Source organism: Amblyomma mixtum, chromosome 5, assembly GCF_055824585.1.
Source record: "Amblyomma mixtum isolate Tamu chromosome 5, ASM5582458v1, whole genome shotgun sequence".
In the NCBI taxonomy this organism is placed as follows: Eukaryota; Metazoa; Arthropoda; class Arachnida; order Ixodida; family Ixodidae; genus Amblyomma; species Amblyomma mixtum.
The window spans coordinates 69,608,818-69,635,688 of NC_143016.1; the positions used below are offsets into that span (position 1 = coordinate 69,608,818).

The 26,871-nt window shown below is 43.4% G+C and overlaps 2 protein-coding genes across 2 annotated transcripts; one reads left to right on the forward strand and one right to left on the reverse strand.

The window, feature by feature from the left end:
* Positions 1–14: 14 nt before the first annotated feature.
* LOC149342561 (mitochondrial mRNA pseudouridine synthase Rpusd3-like) lies at positions 15–14,425 on the forward strand. Its single transcript, XM_089544915.1, has 8 exons — positions 15–416; positions 510–575; positions 1,126–1,261; positions 2,231–2,338; positions 5,097–5,184; positions 6,710–6,842; positions 10,453–10,598; positions 12,974–14,425. Exons 1-8 carry the CDS (start codon positions 212–214, stop codon positions 13,181–13,183), a joined length of 1,092 nt encoding a protein of 363 aa, XP_089401041.1. The 5' UTR covers positions 15–211; the 3' UTR covers positions 13,184–14,425.
* A 10,478-nt stretch (positions 14,426–24,903) lies between these two features.
* RpL24-like (ribosomal protein L24-like) lies at positions 24,904–26,739 on the reverse strand. Its single transcript, XM_089544916.1, has 4 exons — positions 26,581–26,739; positions 26,284–26,470; positions 26,150–26,213; positions 24,904–25,898 (listed from the first exon to the last, which is right to left on the reverse strand). Exons 1-4 carry the CDS (start codon positions 26,659–26,661, stop codon positions 25,736–25,738), a joined length of 495 nt encoding a protein of 164 aa, XP_089401042.1. The 5' UTR covers positions 26,662–26,739; the 3' UTR covers positions 24,904–25,735.
* Between the last annotated feature and the right edge of the window lie 132 nt (positions 26,740–26,871).

Here is a 26,871-nt window from a genome sequence, read left to right on the forward strand (position 1 = left end):
GCAGTCGCGCCGTGTCGCGGCGCGCAGTGGCGCACGTGTTCCCGTGTTTGTGTGCGCGCCGTGCACGTTGTGGAGCAACTTGTGGAGCGTAGTCTGTAAATGCAAGGATGAAGCGTTACGTTTGTAGATCTTCACGCCTTCGTCTTCTATTACTTATGTTCGTGTAGGCTAGGACACGCGAAACAGTTCGAACTTTTTTTCATCGTGAGCAATGAAGCACTTGAGCGCCTTGTTGCTACCTTCACGCCGCCTGAACTTGGTCAGGCAGCTCTCCGCGGCGACACAAGCAGCGTCTGAAGATGTGCATGCAAGTCGGAAGACCTCTGAAGAGCGACACGTTTATAAGACTTTGTACCCGTGGAAATCTAAGGGTGAATTCGTGCGGGACCTGGCGGGCCGTATATTTTATAATCAGGGCAGGTTTTCCAACCTTCGTTATGCTCGCAGTGATTCGCATGTGTCGGCTTGGTTCTGAAATGCCGTAATAACTGTCCTTGGCTCCTTTTCAGATGGGATTATTGCACTCAGCAAACCGTACGGCGTTCCCCTGACCTTGAACTTCCAGAAGGAAGGCAGTAAGTTGAAAGTGCTCTCAGAAAGTATAATTACACAAATGTAAACTAAGCAAAATTCAGGCGCTTGTTCCTGCTCGGACCTCTAGATCTCAAGAAACAATTGGTTTCTGAGCGTCTTCGTACCACATTACGTTTCAGAAGTGTTCTGCCAATTTGTTCTACTAGTTACCTTTGTGTTAGCTTGTTGTGCAGTCAAGCATTGCAGCAAGCTTTTTTTTTTCTTTTTTTTCCTGCCCTTCTACAGCCAAAACCTTCAGTGTGGAAGTGAGGAAAAGAAGCCATGTTTATTCTTTAGATTTTAAGCTTGTTTTTGTTTATGCACCACAGCACTGGTCAACCATTCTGATGGAGTGAGCATTCGCTGTTGGCCGCCTCATTTTAGCACTAAACTACTGACACTGCAAAAGTTTAGGAACAGATAGCTGTTCCAAGAACACAATATTAACTTCGAGTCTATAATGTCGTGGTTTTTTAAATTTTCAACTGTTGCTTTATTTTGTAAAGATACACACTGTCAGACAGTTGCCCACAAGAACTTTGTGCATTTCAGGGTCACAGCCAATGCTCAAACATCGACTTCATGTCTCTGGCTTCGGCGAGTCTCCTTACAGTCTTGAAGATGCCTGTGAGGGCTTGGCGATTCACCTAAATGTGGATCACATTGTCGTTGTCAAGCCAGCTGAAAGGTATGCTTCGTATCTGAGCCCCGATTAAGTTTATTTCTCATGCACACGCACATGCACACACAAATGAATTAGGCGAGGACAGGCTGGTAGCTACCACCATAGAGCACACAATATTTGGCCTTTTTCGAAACGGTCTAAGACAGCACACTGAAAAAGCAGATACGGAAAGGTAAAAGAACTGAGTGACAGTAGATAAAAAGGCTATACTCTGTGTGCTGCTATGAACAAGGAGAAATAGTTAAAAGAAAATGGGGGGGGGGGGGACAAATAGTCCAGAGTAGAAAAATAGAGCTAAGCGCACAGTATGGAGCCTCTGTAATGATTTGCAAATGAAGAAAAAAAAAAAAAACGTCCTGCCACAAACAGCTGGCATTATAAAAAAAACTTTGAAAACAACAAGGGCAAAACAGGAGAAAAACGGTACTTGCAGCAAAATTTTTATTGAGAAGACAAATATATACAAAGGCCATAAAGATTTATAATTTTATTTAGATATGAGCAGTGCGTGCAGGTCCCTTATTGTCTCCTTGCCTTTTTCTGCTTTAAATAATGGAGTTATGACGGTTAATCAAACTGTTTGTTTGAAGAGCTGGCAAGTATACAGACTTGTTGGTCTAAATGCTTTGTTATTTACTCATTGCACTGTCTGCTAAATGTAGTTTACCCTTGCATTTTAAAAAATGTCAAGGCGCTGTATGAGACCGTGCACCATGAAAAAAGAAGCAGTTTTAAAATATTGCTTTAGGGTCATTGCACGGTATCAAAGGGTCACCATTTTAATAGAAATGACGTTCAGCTAATTTCTAGAGCAATAATAATGAAATAATTTTTTCTTGACAACATGGAATGGGGTAACAGATTGAATTGTTAACACAACACTTGCCAAAGCCTTGTTTTTCGTTCATGAAATTAATTTTATGCTGCTGCAGATGCTAGTATGATGACAGTGTTCATTTGTCCACTGTTTAGGTATGCTAGCGGTGTCACCATATTGGCATCAGACGAGAAAGCTGCCCGAAAAGTTGAGAAGGCTATTGTACGAGCCAAGCCGATGAAGGTACCATACATCACTGCATGGTGAGCCTTACAGCTCAGCTATCACCCTTTTTCAATTGCAGCAGAATGCCAATTAGACTGCTGTGCAGCACAGTCCACGTTCCTTCACTTTTAGTGTCGCAACATCTGTAGGAGCTCGTTTATTTTTTATTTTGTTGACTTTGTGGAATTCCATGCCGCAGTACTAGTTGCATGTAGTGTGCCCTTCAGTGCTTTGGATCAGGTGCTGTGCCATCTGAATGCAGTCCTTCCCACTGCAACCGAATTCTTCCTGCTTCCTGCACCTGGGGAGAGTTTAAAAAAAAATGGTGATAACCTGATTTCCACCAGAAAATCATCCTCCCAAAATGAGTTCTATTGTTGAGAAGGCCTCTAGAGGTTCTAACCCAGCCTAACTAATCTTGTTTTAGTCCTGGTCACTCAGAGCAGGGCTTCATTTCCAGAAGAGGCCAAATTGCTGGAAATAAAAGCTCGACGACAAAACACAGACTGAACACTATCCTCACTCATTTAAGCAGCTTTTAGAAGAAACAGAATAGCAACTAGTACAGTCATAAATATTAGTTTGCTGTTATGTACCTTTTATATCTTATTTTGGAATTAAAGAAATACAGAATTTCACACCACAATAAACCAAGCACTTATTGTTTATAACCTTAAATCTAAAAATAAATCCCCCCAAAAAACTAAAATTATAAAGTGTTAAAAAGCAAACCGATTTTTTAACCAAGTTTCTGAATCAGTCATTTTTGAATGCCTCATTTTTACCCTCTCTATTTTGAAACATATAAAACCCACATGTGAATCGCTGTGTATGGTGCACCACTTCTGAAGCTGTGCAAAATGTCGCGTTTCACTCATGTAATAAGCACTGAAACGTTCAGCAAACTTTTATTGTAAAATTGTAAAACCCTCTGCTGAACACAGTGTGCACTTCCCAGCTTAATGGTGTGATGGCCATATATTTAACACATTTCTTGTTTTAATGCGACAGTGTTAAGGGGCCTGTTCAGCGAAGAGCGCGGTGTAGCTGGTGTCGGCGCCGGTTTTTTGCAGAAAAAGCCGGATTGGTCGAGAGGATTGTGACGTCGCACATGGAGCTGTGGGATGAAAAATCACTAAACATTTAAAAACTAGTGATTACAAGGTTGCAATGTGATTGAAACGTTAGGGCATGTAAGTTTACAAAGTAAATAAAGTGTGCTGAAAAGAAATTGGGGCAATTAGACGGGAATTGAACCCCTTGCCTTTGGGTTGCTAGTCAGTCACGCTACCCCCTAGGCCACACAGGCATGTTTGGCTTGTTTAAAGCGCAGCTTTATATGTGTGCTCGTGTGGTCTTTCACATAACGTGGAATTATTGTTCATGTCTCCTGGGCCTCGTCAAGCTGCTCACCCAGCTTTTTAGCCCAGGAGACCATTCCAGTTCTTTCTGGGAAAAATAAAGATTGATTGATTGATTGATTGATTGATTGATTGATTGATTGATTGATTGATTGATGTCTGTATGGGCAAGAGGAGCTGCTGACGGGGCAATTTAACTTCATCTGATCATACTTTTAAAGGCGAAGCTTATGTGTCCTCCATATTTTTAAAGGAGTATAGACACCTAATTTTGGTGGCATATTTTCTTCTCTACAATGATGCGGAAGACACTGCTATGCATGAATCACAATGTGGTATTCGCCTATGACCGCCAAACAATTTATAATCGAATTTTTCTGTCATGCTGTTTCGGTTTCGGTTCCAACAGCTGAATGGTGGCTGTGACGTCAAAGTGTAGTTGTGTGTCACGTGAGGAATGGAAAAACTGCGATATAATTGCTGCTTCAACATTTTAATTCACTACAGTGCTGAAGACAGCCTTCCTCAAGAGCTGGAATGGCAAGGAATGTAGGAGCAGCGATTATATTGCAGTTTTTCCATGCCTCATGTGAATTATAACTACACTTTGACGTCACAGCCATCGTTCGGCTGTTGAAACTGAAACAGCATTACAGAAAAATTTGATTCTAAATTATTTGGCGATAGCAGGTGAATACCACACGGTGATTCATGCATAGTAGTGTCTTCCGCATCATTGTAGAGAAAAAAACACGCACACAAAAGTTAGGTGCCTATGCTCCTTTAACATACTCTTTAACACAAAATTCTGCATGCTTAGTTAACCACCACATGTGTAAGAGATGAACCAGAAGCCTGTGCGCTTTTGTAGATAGTGGCTTATGATTTTCTCACTATTTTTGATATTGTTTTACTGTCTATAAATTGCATATTGTTTTCATTCTATTGTACGTGCCTCAAACTTAATACTCTTCTGTTAGAGCAAGAAGACATGTGCTTGCCCAGCAGATTTTTTCACCTTACCGAGCAGGATTTAAGCACCAGCTTTGCATCGTCAGTCTGTGCATCTATAAGACCTGGTATTTAACACTTTCCATGTTAGTTCTCATTGCTAATGACATTGTACCAAAGGACATGTTTCTTGGTGACACAGATTTGTATACTCATTGTACTGTGTATACAAATAGAAAATACGAGCACTAGTGTCATGAATGTATTCCGATGCTCCGAGCCGTGATGAAAAATTCAGGCTAGACAAATATGGATAGTTTCACATCATATAAATTTGTTTCTCCTTTATAAGGCACGGAGGAGCCTTGTGGAGAGAAATTTACGCCTTTTTCAATGTGTATATACCTTACCCTGCAAATTCCATTCTTTAAATGTTGAGCTTCGAAAAAAATTGCATTTAACTGTCCTCTTTTCTCTTTTTCAGGGTAATTGCAAAAGGCTACCCTCATCAGAGTGTAGTGCAAGAAAGAGTAGCCATGAAGCTTGTACCACTAGGGGACACTGAAAAACGTGTAAGAGTGACCTTTGAACTCCGAAAGAAACAGTTTTGTTTTTGCACAATACAACAAGTACCGTATTTTCCTGTGTATAAGACGCACCCTTGTATAAGATGCACCCGCCATATATGCAGGCTGTCATTGAAAAAGTTGGTATATAAGATGCACCTGTGCATAAGAAGCACCCCAATTTACCCAGTTAGGCTAGTGAGGCTTAATTAAACATGCTTGTGCAACCATCGCGAAATGCACCATACCTGTTAGAAGTTCTTAAGCAATGCTAAGTGATCGAAAAAGGCAGCACTCACGCCATACAAGCCCACGTTTAAATAGAAAAGAAAAAAAAAACGAAAGAACTCTCCTTATGTCCATAACAACATTTTATTTTTGCTTAATACCGAAGTCTTCATCTTCAGGTGCGCTATCAAAAAGTTCGCCCATTTCTGGAGGCAACGCAGCTGAAACATTCTCTTCACATTACGTACACGGAGCAAACAAAGTTGCAAAGGGTGTGTAAAAAAAAAAACGCCGGCTTGTCTTGACAATGGCAAGAAGTGTGATTGTCGCCATCTTTTAGCATTTCACATTACTCTTGCTTGGGGCCTCCAAAACGGCCACATGTTTATGATCCTGGAAGTCATCATCCCCGCCGTTTCATGGTAAAGTTCACCTAAAAAAGTTGCGAACGGCGGTCCCCGTATTGAAGTATTAACCGTGGTACAACCACGTTATTGGTAGTGATATTTTTTGGGTGAAAAAAGCTTGAACATCAACCTGAGTAATTTCTGAACTCTCGAAAAAAATAACCCGAAAAATTCGTGTACAAGACGCACCTTTGTATAGAACGCACCAGCGAGATTTTTGAAAAAAAGCCGCGTCTTATACGCCGAAAAATACGGTAGGTGACTATCTTACTATCCAACCTCATGCTGCGGACAAAATATTCGTGTAATCAGCTAAGTTCTAGAGGGAACAGAATGAATGTCAGGAAAGCTTAAACTAGGATGCGTGCAGTGTTTGCTTTACTGATATCTTTCCAAATTTTATCTCAAAGTTCACATAAAGGGTGGAGGTGGGCATGAATAAGATGGAGCCACTCGTAAGGAGCACTGAAAAGATGTCAGTTGAGAAGAACAAACATACCTAGTTCAGTTTGGCTTCCACAGAGAGAGCAGCGCGCCTTTGTGACCAAGCGCACTATTGTGCGACCGAGCTGCTTGACGGAATCATGCATTTATGGACACTCCGCCCCTGTAGCCTTCCCTTCATTGCCAAGAAAAAGCTGGTGTCAAGTGTAGGCACCCATTGAGATGTTAAAAGCGGCAGAGCTAGGGTATTATTAGTTTCATTATTTTTGCTATTAGCAGCCAGAGATTTCAAGGGAATAGGCAGCTTCTTGTTTCCAAAACTATAATACTGCATGGGTGTTCAATCATGTTAGCCTTTGTATAAGGTTGGTGTCGCATTTATAATATTTCTCCAGCTTCATCTGAATGATCTTACGTTGCGGAGGAAAAACAGTTCCCATTGTTGTGTACAGGTTGAAGTGCTACGTGAATTCAGCAACACAGCTGTGAAGAAAAGGTTGGTGAAGACTGTTTTTGTGGAGTGCAAGACATTGAGCAAGAACACAGATGTAGCCATGAGTCTACTCCAGGTGGCCACATCAAACGGTGAGGAGGATAAGCACATACATGTGCTTTGGATAAGCACATACGTGTGCTTATCCTGCGTTTTTATATGAGCAAACCCTTCTTTTCTAAAACCACCTATTTTTGAGACAGATGAAAGAAAGCACTTCAATCATTTTAGTTTCTTGTGTGGTATTCCAGGGTAATTTGATTATTGTTCCTTGAGTGCTTTGGAGGTCGCAAACAGACATGTGCATTTCATGAATTGTTTGAGAACTGAGGTTAAAAGAAATTTCTAGAATGACATGGTTGGGGCTGACATAAGGTGGGGGTGCTTTAAGCAGTGCACATTTTCACGAGGATCCTTTGGAGTTGGTGTAAATCTGCTGAAAGATATAATTGGAGATTGCCCTCATTATGGCTGTGTATTTCCGTTGCTTTAACATAGTAGCAAACCAGATTTAATAGATATCTGAAAAGCTTTATCGACTTGTTCATACATTGCTCACTGGTGGTTGTCACAGCCATCTCATTCCTTCAAGCTCACGAAATTTACCATCTATGAATAATTCCAAAATTTCAGCGTGGATTTTTGATATAATGAAAAACAGCTAAAAAAAAAGATCATTGGAGGAAATATTCTCCTGCAGCTCAGCTGGTGACAGCAATTTTTTTAAATTCCAGCTACTGTATTTCTGGACAACTGTCACCAAAAAAACTGCTGCGAATCGTCGCCTCTCTCATTAAGGGGGCACACGGATCAGATCACGAAAATTAAAAAAAAAATTAGACTTTAAAAAACGCCAGATTTGGTATCTATAAGGTGTTTTAATTACATCCTGAAAAATTTTTGCCGAAAGCAGTCCAGAAGTAACTTTAAAAAATGTTTTTGTGATTGAGGCAGCAGGAAACTGGCTGAAAATGCCCTGAAAATGCCAGTTTTTTTTTTTTTCGAAGCATTTTTTTTTTTATTTGACTGCTGGGCTTGCAGAAACCATAGCATGACAGGATTTTCATGTGGTTTGTTGCATTGTGTTCCGTGATAAATTCTTTACGCAGTGCTGTTTCTATATTTTTGAGTTACTTTCTTATTTTTTCACTTTGTACTTCCTGGACATGACAATAATGAGTGCGTTATGCAAGCATGGATATAGCATTTCGTGTAGAGAAAAAATCACGTTGCTAAAAATATTTGAAGAGTGTCGCTGCGTCAACCATTCCTTCCGGGAAAACTGGAGAGTGTCTGCACGTTCCTAAGATCTTTTATTGTCACGCCAGGCTTTCTGCAAGTTTGGTGCAGCAATGAAGCATATCATAATTCGTAGTGTCAAAACCGCTTAAGACATTTCAGTGAAATTCTGCATTTAAGCATTCAGTGGACTGCCCAATAAGCGTGACAAAGTTGATTGCTCCACATCATTTATTAATTACAATTTGTTCATGCGCTTGCCAACAAACTACAGGCTCAGCATTGAAGTCTCTTGATTTGCATATATTCAAATGGTGCACCGAAGTGCCAGTGTTTGCAAAAACAATATACAAATTCTTTACTTTAACTGTGTGCCATTAGGTTATGCACAAGCATCGCAAAGAAAGGGAAGTGGGGTCATGTGGGATGGGAGCATGCCAGCGGTAACTAAGTCTGAACACTCATTCTTATTGTTGAGTGGTGCTTTGCAATCGGCAGGTTGGTGTAAAGATGTAGCACTACTTCCTCAGAGGTGCGTGCAGTGTTTCACATGTATATTCTTGCATTTCATGCACATACAGCACAGAGCACTGCTTTTATTTACATGGTGGTCATGAGTTTTTGGCAATCCCTTGCAGAACCTGGCTCCACTAATTTAAGTGGAAATTAAAATTTTTTTGAATTATGTTACAGAGGTCTTTGCAAGTGAAGAGTGCCTAGCATACGAGGGGGTACCCAAAAGAAACCGGACTTATTTTTGTTTGAACTTATTTGTTCACATTTTAAGCACAGACCTTCAATCTCCTTCAAAGTATTCCCCACTTGCAATGATGCGCTTGTCGAATCTTTCATTCCATTTTTCAAAACATTGTTTAAATTCATCTTTTGTGATGCTTGACAGTGCCTCCGTCGTTTTTTTCTTCACCTCAGCAACATCAGCGAAACGCTTTCCATTCACCTATTTTTTCATTCTAGGAAACAAAGAAAGTAGCACGGGGTAAGGTCGGGAGAGTATGGGGCTTGAGGAATAGGGGTCATGCCATTTTTGGTCCAAAATTGTCGTAGAGACAGGGCTGCAGTGTGAGCAGGGACATTGCCATGATGGAAAAACCAGTCACCTGACCGCCACAAATCTGGCCGCTTCCACCGCACACTGTTGCCCAATCTTTTCAAAACATCCAAGTAGAAAGCCTGGCTAACTGTCTGACCCTGCGGAACAAATTCTCAATGGACGACTCCTCTCATGTCGAAAAAACAAATCAGCATTGTTTTGAGGTTTCGTTTCACCTGACGAGCTTTCTTGAGGCGAGGTGTATTTGAAGTTTTCCATTGGCATGATTGTTGCTTTGATTCAGGATTCGATTCAGGAACACTTTAGTTGTCCCCATAGCATCATCCTTGTAAGTCTTTTATAATATTTCAAGAGTTTCCATTCAACTTTTTCCGAACAAAAATCAGAATTCCACCGGCGCACGCTGTTCACGAAAATCAGCCATTGCAAAAACGACATTCACACAAAACAGTCGTCACTCTAAAACTCTGCCTAAACTAGTCTGACCTCCTTCAACGACGGCACTCGGCTAACTAACTCTGGAATGTTCGTTCTATGCGCCCCTAGTGGCAAAACGCGTTACCACAGAAGCTTTGCCGACCAAAAAATTTAGTCCGGTTTCTTTTGGGTACCCCCTCGTAATAGCATGGTAGGCAGGGGAACTTGGCAGTGCACCGTTCTTATTGGTCAGGAGGTGATCACATGACCTTGGTGTAGTAGCATTACTCGTTTGCCTGTTGTGGCAGACTCAACACCGCTGTGAATGCTACTGAAACTTGCATTGAGCTGTGGGAGAACTGGTGTCAACTAAGATAGTAGAGCTGTGGAAGAATGATGCCAATAAGCATCTAATGATATCGGCCATTGTGCAACCAAGTTTCTATGTGCAACATCAGGTGGCGGTATGTTTACTTTGGGTTTATATGGTTTTAAACTAACAGAGACGTTTTTAGAACATCGCATTATCTGTCCCATTGTAGATGCGACCATATCCTTCCTAAGGCCTGTGGATTTAGGGGTAGTAGTAGAAAACACAGGATCACATTCATGCGAGAGACTAGTGAAAACCAGCTGGAGAGTAGTGGCACAGAAAAATTTGTACTTTCTTCAGCCCTGATTTAAAGGAAAGAAATATGAAATGTCTAGCATTTAGCTACCCAGAACCGTGAATTCTAGGAGTAAGGACAAGATTTGAGAAAAAGGATGAAAGGGTGAACTTGGTACTACTCATCGCCAGCCTGTTTTAAAGGAGACGCTGATATGTTCTGTACAATCAACAAATGGATATAGTTGTGCTTCGTCCTAGTCGTCGGAAACTTCTTACATTTGTGCTTCAGTTGGCTTTACTTCGCCATTTCTTGCCCTTAGACCCTGTTTTGTTGTTGGCTTCTGTTTCTTTTTTTTTTTTGCAGTGCACAATAGCTTTTTGCGAGCTTACGTGGCCAACTTGGCTTCCTGTATCTTGGGTGACTTGAGCCCCAATGCCTGCCTTGTGAGGCACCACCAGGGCCGGCCCCTGGTGCTGTCCCCATCAGCAGCAGCTGCGGCCAGGCCACAGGTCTGTCCCCCTGCTTTTTTCTTTTCTTCTGTTTGTCTTGTAGCATGATGCACCCAAAGCGAGAGCTGTCGCTAAGCTTTGACGACGTATTCCTCTCTGGCTGTACTTGCCAGAAACAAGGTGGACCAGTGCATTTCCGGAAGAGCTGCAGTGCCTCAACTGAGCTTGCCCATCGTTACCAACAGATGCAGATACACAAATGGGTCCAGTGTGTACGTTTCCATGCATATTGGTGGCAGTGTTATACCCGTGCCACATGGACAGATTTAATGCCATTAAGTGCTTACTGCCTTAAGTTTTAATGGCATTCGTGCGGTGCCACACGCACATATTTAATGGCATTAGCCTTACTGCCATTCGCGACCTACTGAGTTCGCCACAACTCATTCGCCCGTGCAATGTGTATTCTCGTTCCCATTCCACACACAGAAAAGCATGCAGCTTTGTCTGTTACAACTGCCTAGCCCACTATAAAATGGTTAATTCTTAACTTTCAGCCAGATGAGGCACCTAAACCGCATTTTCGATGCGAAGAGCGCCATTTTAACCAGCCTTATTGACTGGTACTCTCGACTTGTGTGCTGACATGCGAGTTTATGGCTACTTTTTCGACTTGTAAAGCATGAACAGCCGTATTTTCTGAAAAATCGTTTTTACATTACATTTGAACACCATTCCCGATATATTCTGCTCATTAGGAATGTTTATATTAAGATGAAACTTTTGACTACCTTGCAAGCATTATCGTCATCATCACTTTCGATAATGGCATTAAAAGTGGACGTGTAGCACCAACTCCGAAAATAATGGCATTAACAAACTTAAGGCCTTAAGCATTTACTGCCATTTCTTGTGCGTGTGTGGTACGGATATTAGGTGTACATGTAACGAGGAAAAGGGGGAAAAAAATTCACATTTTAAAAATGTCTTGAGTGATTTCACAACTTCCTGTCATTAAATTAAAATTAATTGGCAGCTGTTTTTTAAATAAGCAGCCAGAGGAATGTCACTTAACGTCCTGATAACTTTCGGATGACCCATAAAACCATGTTTTCTTTTCAAAAATCGACTTCATTTTTCAGCCTTTAAAATTTTGCTGCTCACAGCAGCTTCAGCAGCTGTGCCTTGATATGATTGAATAGACCCATCTGTACAGCTATTTTTCTGTTTCGTTGAAATTACTTAAAGGCCAACTGCTACAAAATGTTTCACCCCATAAAAAGACTTCTTTTTTTTCTATAAGTATGTCAAAAGAGAGCACTACTGAAAACAAAAGGTTACATTCGTAATAGAAGTGAGTGTGTGAGGAATAGCTTGCAAAATTCTTCAGATTTTCAAACCGAAACTGGAAGAGGGGCGGCCATTACCAAGTGTCAGAAATGGCATAAAAGCCGAACGCTTGGGACTACTCGAGTGCTATAGTTGTGGCATGTTGATGGCTTGCTGCTGGCATTAGAAACCTTAGTGAGCGGGCACACATTACAAGGGCGTGCTGCGAGCGTTGCAAACGCCGATCGCGTGAAATCACAGCACTGCTAAGCAAAAAGGGACCATTTTTCTCTTGTGGCATCTGCTTCTTTACCTCAGTCACACTGCTAGTACAGCCTTTGTGAAAACTCTGGCGTCTGGCCGGAATAGCGACACCCAACGCAGACTTTCAGATAATTCTTGCCAAACCAGGCAAGGATTCCACCGGTACACCACATGAAAGAACGCAGGTCGCCGTACTCTGCACAGCACTCGCTGATCAGTGTACTTTGGAAACGTATCCGGCATGCGTTCTTGCTGAACGCACGTTTGTGACCCCGACAGCTCCCAGTGTTTCGGCACGGTCTTCATACCTGAAATTTTTAAATAACTTACAACGGTGCCGTGCCTAGGACTGCCAAGGCACATTTCAGCTTCCTGCCCTTCAGTTCATGCCTTCTGTAATCTGTTCACTTCAGTGGGCTCACCTTGAGGATGGCATTCGGGTGCCCATACCTACATCATACCCAGTAAGTCGCCTAACTATGCGACACACCGCCAGATACACGCGTCATCTGCTACAGAGTTTCTTAATCGTTTGTTGCAACAATACCGCTCTCCAAAGAAGCATGATACTTTGTCGCGATTATTGTTATGGTATACCAAGCACATTAGGAGGCATTATAAGCAATGTAAAATTTTGTTGCAGTTGGCCTTTGATGAGTGTGTGCCGAGTTCTTGCTATTCTGCGTAATACTTGAAAACATGTTTTATTATCATGGTGTCGGCAGAAATCGTTAATGGCTTAGTTCATTGTCAGGCAGTGTAGCTGGACACCAGCATAACCCCAAGTGTAGCACTAGCTTACTGAGGTGGGCTGTGCTGACTGTTTCCCTGTAACTTTGCAGCCCCTGCCAGATGTAGTCTGCAAGCAACTCAAGATTTCCAACAGCCAGCTACAAATTGTGCCTACCATGGTGCATTATCAGAGCCTGCTGCTGCCTTGTTACCATGGCAAAGACCAGCACCTGCTTCTGAGTGACCCTACTCTGCCTGCCCACTTCAGCTGGACCCTGGACAGACTGAAACTTCAGCCCAGCACACAGCTAAAGGAGTGACGTGCCACACGCAGGCTGCCATTGGAACTGCTTGTGTTTTTGACGTTTTGTGCTAGAGTCATGGGCAGAAGTTAAATTAAATTAAATTCACTGGTTCAAGGTGATGTTAGTGTAACTTGAAAGGCAAGAAAGTGGTTCTAAGTTGTAGAGTACTACTGTGTGGGGCATTGGAGGAATAGCTAGCTTATTTTTGTGTGCTCATTATGATCCTTACTCTGATTCTGACAGCTCATCATCCTCATCAGCCAGATCACGTCCACTGCTGGATAGAGGCCTGCATCAGTGATCTCCGATTATCCCTGACCTATGCTAGCTGCGGCCAGCCTACCCAAGCAGATTTTAGTGCGAAAGCGTTATATGGTGAATTGCCAACGAAGCCCGATAACCAGAAAAACTGGTATCCCAAAACCCACATGACCGGGCAAAGAAAAATAAAATTTCTTTCGAAAGTGCAGGGAATTGAACCCAGGATTTTCATATTGCAAGGCAAGCATGCAACCCATAGGCCACAAAATCGTGTTGCTTTTTGGTGAACGAAGGTAAACCTAGTAAATGCTTTGCCGTCTGACTGTGTGCTAGTAAGTAGGTGTGTCATTAGAAAGGAAAGGAGGAAACATTTTTAAAAATAACAAGAAAAAGGAAATAAAAAAATGCTTTTGCACTCACAGCACCTAAGGAGTCTTAAGTCCCCTCCATAATTTTTTAATCTCATCTCTCCACCCAACTTTCAAGCACCACAGGCTATGTTCTTCTTCTAATAAATTGCACGAGTTGCCTCTCAATAAATATATTCGTTAGGCATATTAAAATGACTCGAACCCTTGGAAACTTTATATAGAGTCTAAAGCTCTCCTGATTTTAGAAAGCCTTAGAATTGGGTCCAAGTTAAGAGTATCAAAGTTTTGATATCGTAGCTAGCTGAACCGGCCAGTGCTAACACAAAATTTTTGAGTAAGACCTGACACCTTTCCAGGACGTGTTTAACCTCCTAATAGACTTTTCTGTTAATTGGCATCAAAATAGGCCTTTTTTTTTTTACTGCAGGAAATGGTAGTGTACCTTATCTAAAGCCAAAAAAACTCCATAAAATTCGTTTTTCTCTCTGCTATCTTTATTTGGTACATATTTGTCCTTTGAAAACTGGGGTATTGCGAAGTAACAGCAAAACGGAAAGGAAGGGCTTCTTCAAAGAAAAGACTAATAAATTTCCATTTGTGCTGTGACAATGAGCATTCAAATCCAGCTACTGTAGTTTGTCATGAGTGAGCGCTGAGAGCAGCGGATTGCGCACAGGGCTTTCTGACACCACCTGCTCCAGGTGCACATTTTCTTTCGGACACACTTCCCATTACTGTACCTCTTCAGGCAGCATACCACACATTGCTATGTCTGTTCTTCATCATCATTTTCATCAAATGTCACTGAAATCTCTGTCATCACCATTTTCATGATCTTTTATGTTCTTGTGCGCAGAAAACTGTTGGACGAGCCCTGCTCACCCTAAACCGAATACAGGGCGCCAGAAAACACATGACGTATTGGACTTTTCATAGGCCAGAAATGATTGTTGGCTTGTGACGAGTATGGCTAGACACAATCCGCTGGGAGGTTAAGCTAATTAAGGGGGTTAATTTGAGCACCCGCTTCGAGCAGTGAAGAAAGCCTGCAATGGAAGAAGACCTGAGCTGATGCTGTTGCAGCCTTGTCGTCACCCTCTGCTGCAAAGTAGAAACTTCACCTTTTTGAAGGAGGGAAATAGCATGGGTGATCTTGAGCTCTCTTTTTTTATTGTGAACGAGAAACTGCTGAATGAGCTGCTTCCTCCAGCAAGTTGCACGCACTGGGCCAAGCTTCAAGACTTGGCAGCAAGGGCACAACTCTTCAGTAATCAGTACAGGCCTACTGGGAGTGCGTGGTCATTCCCCAATTGTGTCAACCGAGAAAGGGAGCCCTTTTGAAGTCTGCGTGTGCTACCTAGGCCACACGGTTTGTGGGCAAAAAGCAAATGGCTCTGAATTGCATTTTTCCCCGGATGTACATTTTGCATTGACGAATTCACACAAGGTCCGATGAGACGCTGCACCGAAAGTACATCCACCACACTGGGATCCGTAATGATTAAATTTGAAAAATTTCAAAGTGCAAGAACGTAGAGGAAATACCCCAGGAAACATAGGTGTCATAAAGGATCGGACATGGATCTCGAAAGTGACTCGCAAGCCACTTTGGTGTTGGCTGCCATTGAGCTTCATTCCTGCATTGTTTTAAATCAGTACATCTTTTCTAATCATTGCCATGGCTGTGCCGTTAGCCATCAGCCGTACGATGCTAACCATTAAGAATGTCTTGAGGGCCATAAAGCACAAGAAAACACTGATGAAAGTGCTGGCCAAATGGAGATTAGTGTAGTCAACACATTGTTTGAGTGCCCAATCCAAATGCACCAGGCTTGCTACACCAATGTCCTTTGTAATGGAAATGGTCATTCTTGCACTGTTTTTGTGTGGACTGGGAGTATGGCTTGAAAGCAGCAAAGAAACACGGCTGCGAGCCATGATAAAAAAATATGTGCATATACAGTCAAGTCCACTTATAACAATACTGGTTATAACAATATACAGTCAAATCCACTTATAACAATACTGAAGTGCCATGGAAATACCATTGTTATAACCAATAATTGTTATAACAGAGTTGTGCTGAAAATACCACAGAACACACGCAAAAGTTGACGGTGCCACTACTGACCATTGTTATATCCGATATATCGTTATAACCGGTATTGTTATAAGTGGGTTTGACTGTATCGGATATAACAATGGTCAGTCATGGCACCATCAGTTTTGCCATGTGTTCTATGGTAAAATAAACTGCTTATAGCAATGCTGTCAAGGCACATTATTGGTTATAACAATTAAATCAGGTAATTGAGTGTCAACCATTATAGAAAAAAAAAACAAGGAAATGCTACAACCACACCATCAAAACCATGCTTACAACACAAAAGCGTGCACGTGTGGGGCCGACCAATGGACTAAGCTGGCGCAGCAACGCCACGATAGCAAAAGAGGCAGGCGTCATCACGTCAGGAGAGCTGCTGCATTGCTGCATTGGCTACGCACACCCCAAATCAGTCTGTGCAGTGCGCGTGCATGCAGCTAGCGCCGGTTTTTTTCTCTTGTCAGCTGTCACCGCAGCCTTAGTTCTGCATGCTTCTTGAATTTCCCATAAGAATGATTCCTGTGATGTGGAGGTGCGCGAAGCTCCTGGTGGTGCAGTGATGGCGGTGCTTTGGTCATCAGTGAACATTGTTCCGGTTTCCTGAAGTTCGAATTAACAAGCTTTTACTGGCATTAGAACAATCAAATCCCTCCAGGTCCTTCCTGTCAATAAATGCTCTGAAGTTTGTCATCCTTTCTTTTTTTCGGCACAACCCTGTTATAACAATTATTGGTTATAACAATGGTATTTCCATGGCACTTGAATATTGTTATAAGTGGGCTTGACTGTATGATGAGCACACCTTGCACATCTGGTGGAGGAGGATAAGACTGATGTACTGTCGCGCTCAATATGAGCTGCAACACACAAGGTGTGGTAGGAATTTGTTCGCGAAGAAGTGCTGGAAATTGAGGCATTCTGCCGTTGATGCATACAACAAAATGCATTTAATGGCTCTGCAAGTTGGATGCTTCGCATGAAGACGCACTGATTTACTATCAAACTTATACCTCTGTTGGTTCACTTCGGCCACTTTGCAAGCCATATTGAGCGCAGTAGTACATGAACATGGCATGAGCAATTTACTCGAGGCTGATAAAAAAAAAACTAGTGGTTGTGCAATCAAATGTTCTTGTTCGGAGTTGTTGGGAATGTTCTTGACGTGGTGAAAACCATCATGGCTACTTTTTAGAGTGCCGGGTCTTATTAGGACGTTCTTCAGTTTCACGCCAATGTCACTGGCATCAGCATCCGCTGCACCACCTGTTACCTGCCTCAGTTGTCAGGTAGCAAAGTAGAGGGAGAAGGTGGGAGGCAACGGGTGGCCTAGTGGCTTGGGTGTCTGCCTTGACTGCTGGAGGTGGTTGGTTGGAAACCCACCGCCGAACATGGATGGGTACAAGCGTCTCCTGGCTCAGCACCTGGCTCCTTGCTTTGCTATCACACCACAGCTAGTGCTCAAGCATTCGAAATACCTTATCAACTGTCTCTGAATCTCTTGTTATCCAGTGGTAACCGTACTGTCAATTTTTATCACCCCTTGCCAACTGGTAGAGAGCCAAGGCACAAATAATGCCCCATGACTTGTGCAACTTTAGTCATCCTGCTGCCTGTGGAAAGGCTACCCACATCAGCACCACCTTTGGTCTACAAGGACCCCTTCTCCTAGGAGTTCCTTGGTAGGCTACGGGAAGATAAAACACAGACAGCATTGGATCTCTGGACAGTCTGATGTGGTCTACTCTATTCAGTCAAAAAATCAGTTTGGCTCCTCCTTGAGTAAAGAAAATGCATTTACAGGCAACGACAGCTTGCAGGTTGAATACAGAGCATAGAAGACCACTGCAAACAATGACATGTCAACTGGAACTTGTAGCAAGGTCATGTTCAGTGCGTGCAGCTGAACAGGGTTCATGGATCCAAAAAGGTCTTGGAAGTTGCATGATTTTTGAAAAAAAAAAAACGGTTGGCATATGTCCGTGGACATTGGTAAGTATTCCGCAGGCAGGCTCTGAGCATTTTGCGTTGGTTTTGCTCCAAATCTTGAAACTTTGAGGTTGATTTCTTCAGCTTTCACTTTGTATGTAACTACTGTCGCTCGTGCCTTTTGCATTTGGTAATGGTATAATGGACACTAGCTTCTTTTGCAGCAAGACATTGGTGAGAAAACTATCGTGTCTTAAATATATATGCCTGTAATGTTTTCTGAAATTGGCTTTTTCAGATTGTTTTTTTGTAAATATGCATAATAAACTTTAACTTCTGTTCTTGTAGTTGCTGAAGAAAAGGGGGGAGGGGGGTGGAATGTAAAAAGAAAGCGAACGGCATTATTGCATATGAGTTCTGCAAAAACTGAAGGGGACTCTAAAGCTGTGTCTCAAGGGTATGACGTGAAAGCATTAATGCCCATTTATGCAGAACTGGTAATACGTTCATAGATCCCTAGTAGTTCTCATACCACTGCTGGCACAGTGATGGCGCATGATGGGGGAGGTTGAGTGCCCTTTTGTAGGACTGTCTAATTAGAGAATCCAGTTTAAGCTGTGCGTCACTGCCCTGTGATGGCACCGGTGGGGCTTGTGTGATTTAGGTTGCCCTTCTGGAGCAGCTTCTTGCGACTGATCATAATTAACTGCCTCCTGTCACGGTGGGCAGGTTGTGATGACACCACGAGGTCAGGTGACCTAGGTGGCCCACTTGCCACTGACTGAAGCAGTTTGAACATTGCAAATTGAAAAGCTAACATCCACACCCGCAGGAAGGAAATATCTAGAGCTAGCGAAATGGGTAATCGTAGATAACACAGTGAACACTAGAACAGATCTGGGAAGAGAAATAAGAGAGCATCTTATTATCGCTCCCATACCCAGAAATATGCATCCCATCCACAAGACAGGCAGAAGGAAAAGCAAGGTCGCACAGCTGGCTGCTAAGCTAGCAAGATGCCACTGGGAACCATGGCCTACACTGATGCCGCGGTAGGCACGCTAGGAGACACCGTCTCCATAGCCGTCGGAGACACAGGCAGAACTTTAGGCGTTGTAAGACACCTTGACTTAAAACCCGTTGTGGCGGAGGAGGTTGCAATAGCGATCGCTCTAACTCAGCCAGGTACCAAATACGTAGTAAGCGACTGCAAAGCCGCAATTAGAAATTGCAGTAAGGGACGCATCCACGAAATGGCGGCTAAATATGTAAAAGACTTCATCCCAACCCACAGTATTCTAATCATCTGGGCCCCAGCCCACTCGGGTCTGGTTGGAAACGAGGCCGCCCACAGGCTCGCCCACTCCTCTTTACCCCGGGGAGCCGTGGACACCTCATACGAATTCAGCACTAAAGAGGAAACCAACACCTTTAATAGCATCACAGACAATCGGAAAAAGAGCAAAAGGATCTATCCTCCTCCGGATAGATCGCTTAGCTCGGCTGAGGCCTATGACTGGAGAAGACTCCAAGCTAGAAACTTCGCATCCCCGCTCTGGAGGAGCTGGACAGGAGGTGACACGAGGGAGGATGCGGAGGTGTGCGAGTTCTGCGGGCATACTGCTACACTCGAACACATACTATGAAGATGCCCCAGTGCCCCAGGACATGGCAAAATTAATAATGCAGAGGAATGGGAGACCATACTCAGAAGTGCCGACCTTAGCATACAACGATACGCTACCCGCCTGGCAGCAGAAGCTGCGCGACTATATCGTTGTTAGCCTTCCAGCTGCGACGCTGCCCCTCCCCGGACGCCTGCGTGCGGACCCGGAGGGGCACGGGTCTTCTTATGGCGGAAATAAAGTTTCTTCATCATCACCACCTAGGTTGCTCCTCTAAAAATTTTTAGTGATTTTTCGCTCACGGCCTATTACGCCAATACCAGCTTTTCTGTGACACAGGCTCCTTAACACTATCACATTAATATGCAGACCAAAAAAATTACCGACGATTACGTTACTTCCTAATGCGAAATTTGAGCGCAGCAAAAAGCTGTTTCACCTTTTCGATAGATTGAGGCAAAGAAATCGAGCAACACATGTATGCGCTATCACAGAGTTTTTTTTTATTTTTCACACGTATTCCTTTAACAAAGATTCCACTAACAGTTCTTGACAGTCATGAATGAAGCTTTGTGGTCGGAGAAATAGACTGATATATGTTCGACTTGAACACCAATGCTTGATTCTCAAAGACGAGATCTATACAAGTGCCTCGCGAGGTTGTCACAGCCGTGGGACGCGTTACGAGCGAGAGGAACGGGATGTTCTCCCGCATAAGTGTTAGGAAATTGCTGTTTGTCTTTATGTCAACATTAAAGTCCCCCACTACTAACATCGGTGTGGATCGATGGACGGTTAATGCGAGTTGCAGGAAGTGCACGACGTCTTTCGTGAGTGCGGTAGGGGCGAAGTAGGCAGCTACTACCAGCAAGCCGTTGGGCAACTTTGCGGCGCACAGTTCGCCAAGTTCATGTGACGTGCCAAACATTTCGACTGGTATTGCATAGAGACCTGTGCTGGTATTGCAGAGAGACCTGTGCGCAAGTAGATAGCGACTCCCGCCGCTCTGTTGTGGTCTCTGCGAGCACCACAGCAGTATAGGAAATCTATGATTTCGAGAGGCTCTTCGGGATCCATGCAGGTTTCAGCAAAGCAAAGTACAGAGGAATGGCGCAGAGTGTGATCGTGGTGTACGTCCTTGGCATGTGCGGCAAGGGAGCGTACGTTAAGAATGTGGTTGTGAATGATGAATCAAGTGCTGCCAGCGAATGACGCGTCCATTGGCTGTCTGCGTGTGTTACTGATGTGTGGTTAACATGTTAAGCTTCGCCTGTAAGAGTGGAACGCGACAGCGTCTTGCAACGCTGCCAGGGAGTCCACAGAACGCCATCGCCAATTCGGCTGTATGCCTTGCTGGACGGTAAATTTATTTTTTGAGGAAAGGAAATGTATCTCTCTCGCATATCTGGGTGGACACCTGCACCTCGCCGTAAGGGGAAGGGGGAAGATGGGAGTGAACGAAGACGCCGTATTATGTTCATTCCAAACCATTCAGCTGGCATTACGGAGTGGCTAGCGTGCTCGTATCGCACTCCGGAGACCCTGGTTCTATTCCCCAACTCGACCAATTTCGTTCTCGGTTTTATAGATTTATGCGGTCTAACTAGAAAGGTTAATTAGGCTATTTCATATTTACATTATTGCATTTCTATCCATCGTGTTCTGTCATTAACCTGTCAATTGTTGGAACTGTCTAGGATGTTCGACACAACGTATATGAAACGAGCAACGTCTTACTGAGTGGGGAAGTGCGTGGTGGTGGTGGGAACGCGGCTTCGTACTTATCTTTTTTTTTTTTTCAGCAGCGTCTCCTTCCGCGGACGCTGTTGTCGCTGCGGCGCGCGTCTTTCTTTTCTTTTCTTCTGACCTCTTCATTCTCCTCTATATTAATTAGGCTAATTGATTAATTAAGCAATTAACTAAACTCAGTCCAACTTAGTTGCAGCATCACTATACGATCCCTTTGATTGGTTGCATGGTTACTAGCCAAAGTACAATTGGCCCCATTTGAAATTCGCACACTGTGACGTCACGAGCATTTCGACCAATTGAAAAGCATGACATTGGGGGCGGAGCTGGTTACGAGGCCGACGCCGACGACGACGCCGACGACGACGCGAAACCCAGGAACGGACGCCAAAGAGCTGCGCTCTAAAACAGTGCAATTTTTACTTAAAAACCTGGGGATGATTTTCAATTGATTTCTGCGCTAGAATTGACATTACAAATTACATGTGTACCAAGACTGGTTTCATTTTATTTATAAGTCAAAATATGCTTAAATGTGATGCCTTCCCTCAAGATTGCTGTCTGAAAAGTTTATAGATGTCATGCTGCTTCCAGATACCCTATGAATAACCTAATCTACAAAATGTTTAGGAGTGTGATGAAAGAGGAATTATGTCTGCCAAAGAGTGCAGCTGCATCTCAGCATTTAATATGAGTCAACTGCATAGTAGTTGGAGGTGCAGTACAGGTTGCATATCTTAGCAAGATTGTGGTATATAAAGCACTGAGCAGGTCATGTGAAAATCATTGTCAGGCATGCATGAACAGCACACTGTCGGTCTTGTCAAAATCCTTAAAAGGCCTCTAGGCCATCCTTCGAATTCCTTCACATTTAATCCTTCATTAGAGGGGAACAGAAACAGGGAAAAGTAATGAAAGCTCATGGTGGAGAAGGAAAGCAGTAGAGGCAGAGGACACGGCAGTATGCTGTAAGAATAGTGAGCATGTGGCTTTGCTGCAAGAGTAAGGTGCAAGAACAATGTTACTTTAGCCCATCTTGCTCCGTGACACCAAACACTAGTCTTCTTTCATGTCCCACATCACCGAAAACAAACAGTATCAGCCCAACTGCCTGACAGTCAGTAATGTACATACTGTCCAGTCATTAAAACGGAGCACACCAAAGCAAAAGCTATTTTTTGTGACCAGTGTGACCCATTGATGCGTGGAGGAAGGAGCAAGCAATAGTGAATGCCATACACTTTGTCGGAATGCTTGCAATGTTGCAAGTAACTTCCGGCGTGCCCCAAGGATCTGTCCTTGGTCCTCTGGTGTTTTTAATATACATTAACGATTTACCTCAGTGTATTTCTTCTAATATACGCATGTTCGCAGACGACTGCGTCATTTACCGCACAATCAAAAACATATCTGACCAAACTGCTCTCCATAACGATCTAATCAGCGTTTCAGACTGGTGCAACAATTCACTAATGACGCTAAATGCCAACAAATGTAAATGCATGTACTTCTCCCGCCGGCGCAGTCCCTTTTGTTTCCCTTACACAATTCTTAACACATCCCTGGAACTAGTGCAGTCTTACAAATACCTAGGTGTAACGCTCTCTCATGATTTGTCTTGGAGCACACATCTCACTAACATTATCGCCGCAGCTAACAAAACCTTAGGCTTTCTGAAACGTAATCTGCGAAACGCCCCGGAACATGTCAAATTACTAGCTTATAAATCACTTGTCAGGCCAAAACTGGAATACGCGTCGCCCGTTTGGAATCCGCACCAAGCATATCTCGCCGACGCATTAGAATCAGTTCAAAATCGCGCTGTTAGATTTATTCATTCATCATACTCATATAATATCAGCATTTCATCTCTCAAAGCAGAATCTGGTTTATCATCGCTTTTCTGTCGACATCGCATTGCTAGCCTTTCACTGTACCACAAGTTCTTTTTTTCGTCCCTTAATCAAGCACCATACATCACAGCAGCAGCACGCATATCATATCGAACCAGCCATCCACTTCAAGTTCTGCGCCCACGTGCCCGGACCACCACCTTCACTGCTTCATTTTTTTTCCGAACCGCCACAGACTGGAACGGCCTTCCCCACGAAATCGCTTCTACTACCTGCCCATCTTCGTTTTTGCAACTTGTATCTGACCATTTTTTCAATAACTGTATACCATGATCCTTATTGTTTGTATAAAAACCCACCCCTTATGTAATGCCCCTACGGGGGACTTTTAAGGTAATAAACTGAACTGAACTGAAGCAGCTCTGACTACTACCATAAGGTGTCATTCTACTCGCTGCTGCTTGCCCCCAGTTATGTTGACAAAGTACAGTCAGTATAGTAGACTCCCTATAAAACGAACTTGAAGGGATCATGAAAAAATCTGTCCGTCTTACTAAAATGTGCCAAAAATGATATGCAAGCATGTTAGGCGTGTCCAAATATCGTTTACATCAAAACAGTGAATAAAACAGCCTTCAGCGAAAGAATAATTGCAAATAAGAGCATTTATTGCACTATATACATATAGTGAGCTGAAGGGTGAGGACTTGCAAGCTCACATTATCCTACTTGAAAATGGCACTGGTCTAGTTTTCTTTTTCACCGGTTCTGTCATCCGCAACGACCGCTATTTGTATTTTTTCTGTTCCTTGCTTTCCCTCCAGCATAAAGTGCATTGAAGGTGCCCAGTTTGGTATCTGTATGCGTTTTTCTCGTGCTGTCCACAGCATAGCTGTAAACTACGAGCAGGCGTACCATACACCTTCCTGTCCACCGCAGGCTAACTAGTTCCGACGCCGCATCCCACGTCAAGGCCTTCCGGGAAGCGCTCCGTCTTCCGGGGGCAGCATGTGCACGATGCCAAGATCTCACAGTGTCAGCATTTCTGTGCCAAGCGCAGGCTGGTACGAAGGTGCTCTACTTTTCCACATTGCAAAGAAAGCTTTCTAACCCCCCCCCCCCCCAACACTCCCGCAAGGCAGCTTATCCGTACTTTTACACAATGGTGCGCAGAAGCTATCTAGTCGGGGTGCACCTACTTGCATAAAAGCATTTTATTAGCTTTTTTTTTTTCTTCGATAGCACTGTGCGGGCGCTCAGAGTCGCATTGTGCCAGGCCACTGTGGTTCGCGGCTGCTGCAAAAGTTCGTCTTAAACGAAGGACACACAAAACAGTTCGTCTTAAATGGATTTTTAAAAAAAATTGAACCCTATGGGAAACTAACCAAATGGTCTCAAGTCATTCATCTTATCTGAGAATTCATCTTAACAGCAGTCTACTGTATTCTTTTGGGCGCAAAATGTCAGGTATTTCGCCTGCACAGTCATGCCATGTCCCTGCAGGGTTTTGATGCGACTGCCCGCAAAGAGTAATTTCATACCAGACAGTGAAATGCAGCACTCGACTCTCTACATTGGTTGCAGCACTAACCCAGGGACGCTTTTTGCAGACATTTCGCACTTTGTCATGAATATGCAAGTGGTTCAAAAGTGAACATATGGCAAGCGTGTTTTACGATCAGGCTTTTGGTTTTGAGCGACAATCCCTCACAAATTTTTGGCCATTTAAAAGCAGTTTAGCCCATGTTAGCACCATGCGACACCGCTGCAACTAAAAGTTGAGAATTATTTCCCAGATCGCCAAAGTACATAACTGAAAACAGTAAATTATTTTGCTAAACAAACCTCTGGGAGAAAATATTTTATTGAGAGAACTCCATTACACCGAGTGATGTTGAGCTCTGCACAAGAGAAATGCATGCCCATGAAGGTGTGGCCCGAGCAAAACAGTCTGCAGCGGCTTCTGCACTTCTCTAGCACGTGCATTTCCCTGCCATCTTTTTTTTCCATGATTCAAGCCGCCTTGGTACATGTTGAACCCACTGCACCACAGTGTCAGCAGCCAAATGTTCCGTCCACTAGACCAGCCACAGCTGTGCTGGTGACTTAGGCTGTGAGGAGTCTATCCTCAGCTGTGGAACTATTTGGTATCAATTACTGTAGTGAACATTTTTATTCTCATATGATTAGCCAATTAAAACCTGGCCTTTCTAGGAACCTACTTCCACGCTTCACATTTTTGAGTGTACTAATCAGTAGCTGGAATAGACAACTGGTAAATACAGGTGTCGTTGCAGTGCCTTTTCCTTCTTTGTACACCTTGATCACTTGAGTGCAAACCAAACAAATGAATAAAACTTGCATGCAATCAGCAAATGGCCTCACTTTCAGCAAAGCAGCTTGATCTGTTTTTAAGACCCTAATGTTCCCTGCATTAGCCTGAAAAATCAACCAACCATGCACACCTTTGATGTACAGCACTTCGAACCCAATGCATGCTTTGACTAATTGTAAACAGCCTGGTGGTGCAGACAATTATCTGTATTTCGTTCATGTGCAACAAAACACAGCCCTAAGCATCTGATGGTGAGCAGTAGGCACAGTAATGTGCACACATAAAATACAATTCAAGCGCAATGTCACTGCAATGATAACAATCAGTCCTTGTAGTGTGCACCTCAGTCCACTGCCATTTCTTCTTGGTCGGAATGTTCTTCTATAACTTCCACAATTGCCTGCTCTTTCTTTTTGAGCGTTGCCGCCGGAGACCTGATCAGGCACAGGTCTCGCTGGACTTCCTTGATGTCTCGCTGCTTGTCCAGCTCTTTGCCCTTCATCAACCTGGGAAAGTAAATTGGCCAGCACAATTAGAAAAGTTAGGCAACAATAAAACTTGATTAAAGAAAACAAGAATATGAACTTGTGCGGTATGGTAACAAACAATTTTCAGGTTTCAAATGGTTTAGTTTGGCGGGACTTAACAAGGCACAAGATACACTAGTACAAACGCATAAAAACTGGCTAGTGGCCCCAGCAATGCACGTAACAAAGGTAAAAACATAAATGAAAGGTTCACACATCCTGCCACTGACCTGTTCATGACGTGGTGCCCCTGTCTTTTGGTCTTAATTTCTTCGACCCGCTGCATGGCTTGCACTGCAAGAAAAGTAAAGAAAACAGTGATGAAACGGCGGTAACTCAAACATTACCATTACGATAATCTTACCAGTGTTTTGCCAAAGCTCCCTGTTGTATTTCACCGGGATGTTCCGCCGCTTCTCGAATTCAAAAGAAGGGTCGACTGTCAGCTCTTTGCCAGCAGCCTTGCGGAACGCCTTAGTCCACTTGGTCTTCCTCGGGTTGCGCTTCTTCTTGAAAAGCTTGTGGCATTTCGATCGACAAAACTTGAAAATCTGCACAGGCAAATGGCTCCCAGTTACGTGTGTTGCATGTCACACATACCGCTGACCGGTAGTGAGCAACACTAATTGGTGAATGGAAGTCACTAATTTCGATAACTTACCTTGCAGTCATTTCGCACAAACTGAATCCCATGCCCAGGATAGACGGGTGACGAGCAAAAGTAACACTTTTCAATCCTCATTGTGCAACAACTTTACTGCTGCTCATCGCAGCGTGCGCAAAAAGAAAGCACGCATGCGCGATACGCACAATGTTGTGTTACCCTTTCGTGCACAGTGCTAAAACAAGCGCAGCGTGCTTGTGACATTTGCTTTGTTTGCACTTGCTGCAAAATTTTCTGCCAAGCTAGTACAGTAAATAATGCACTGACAACTTTTAACTTTGAATTAGT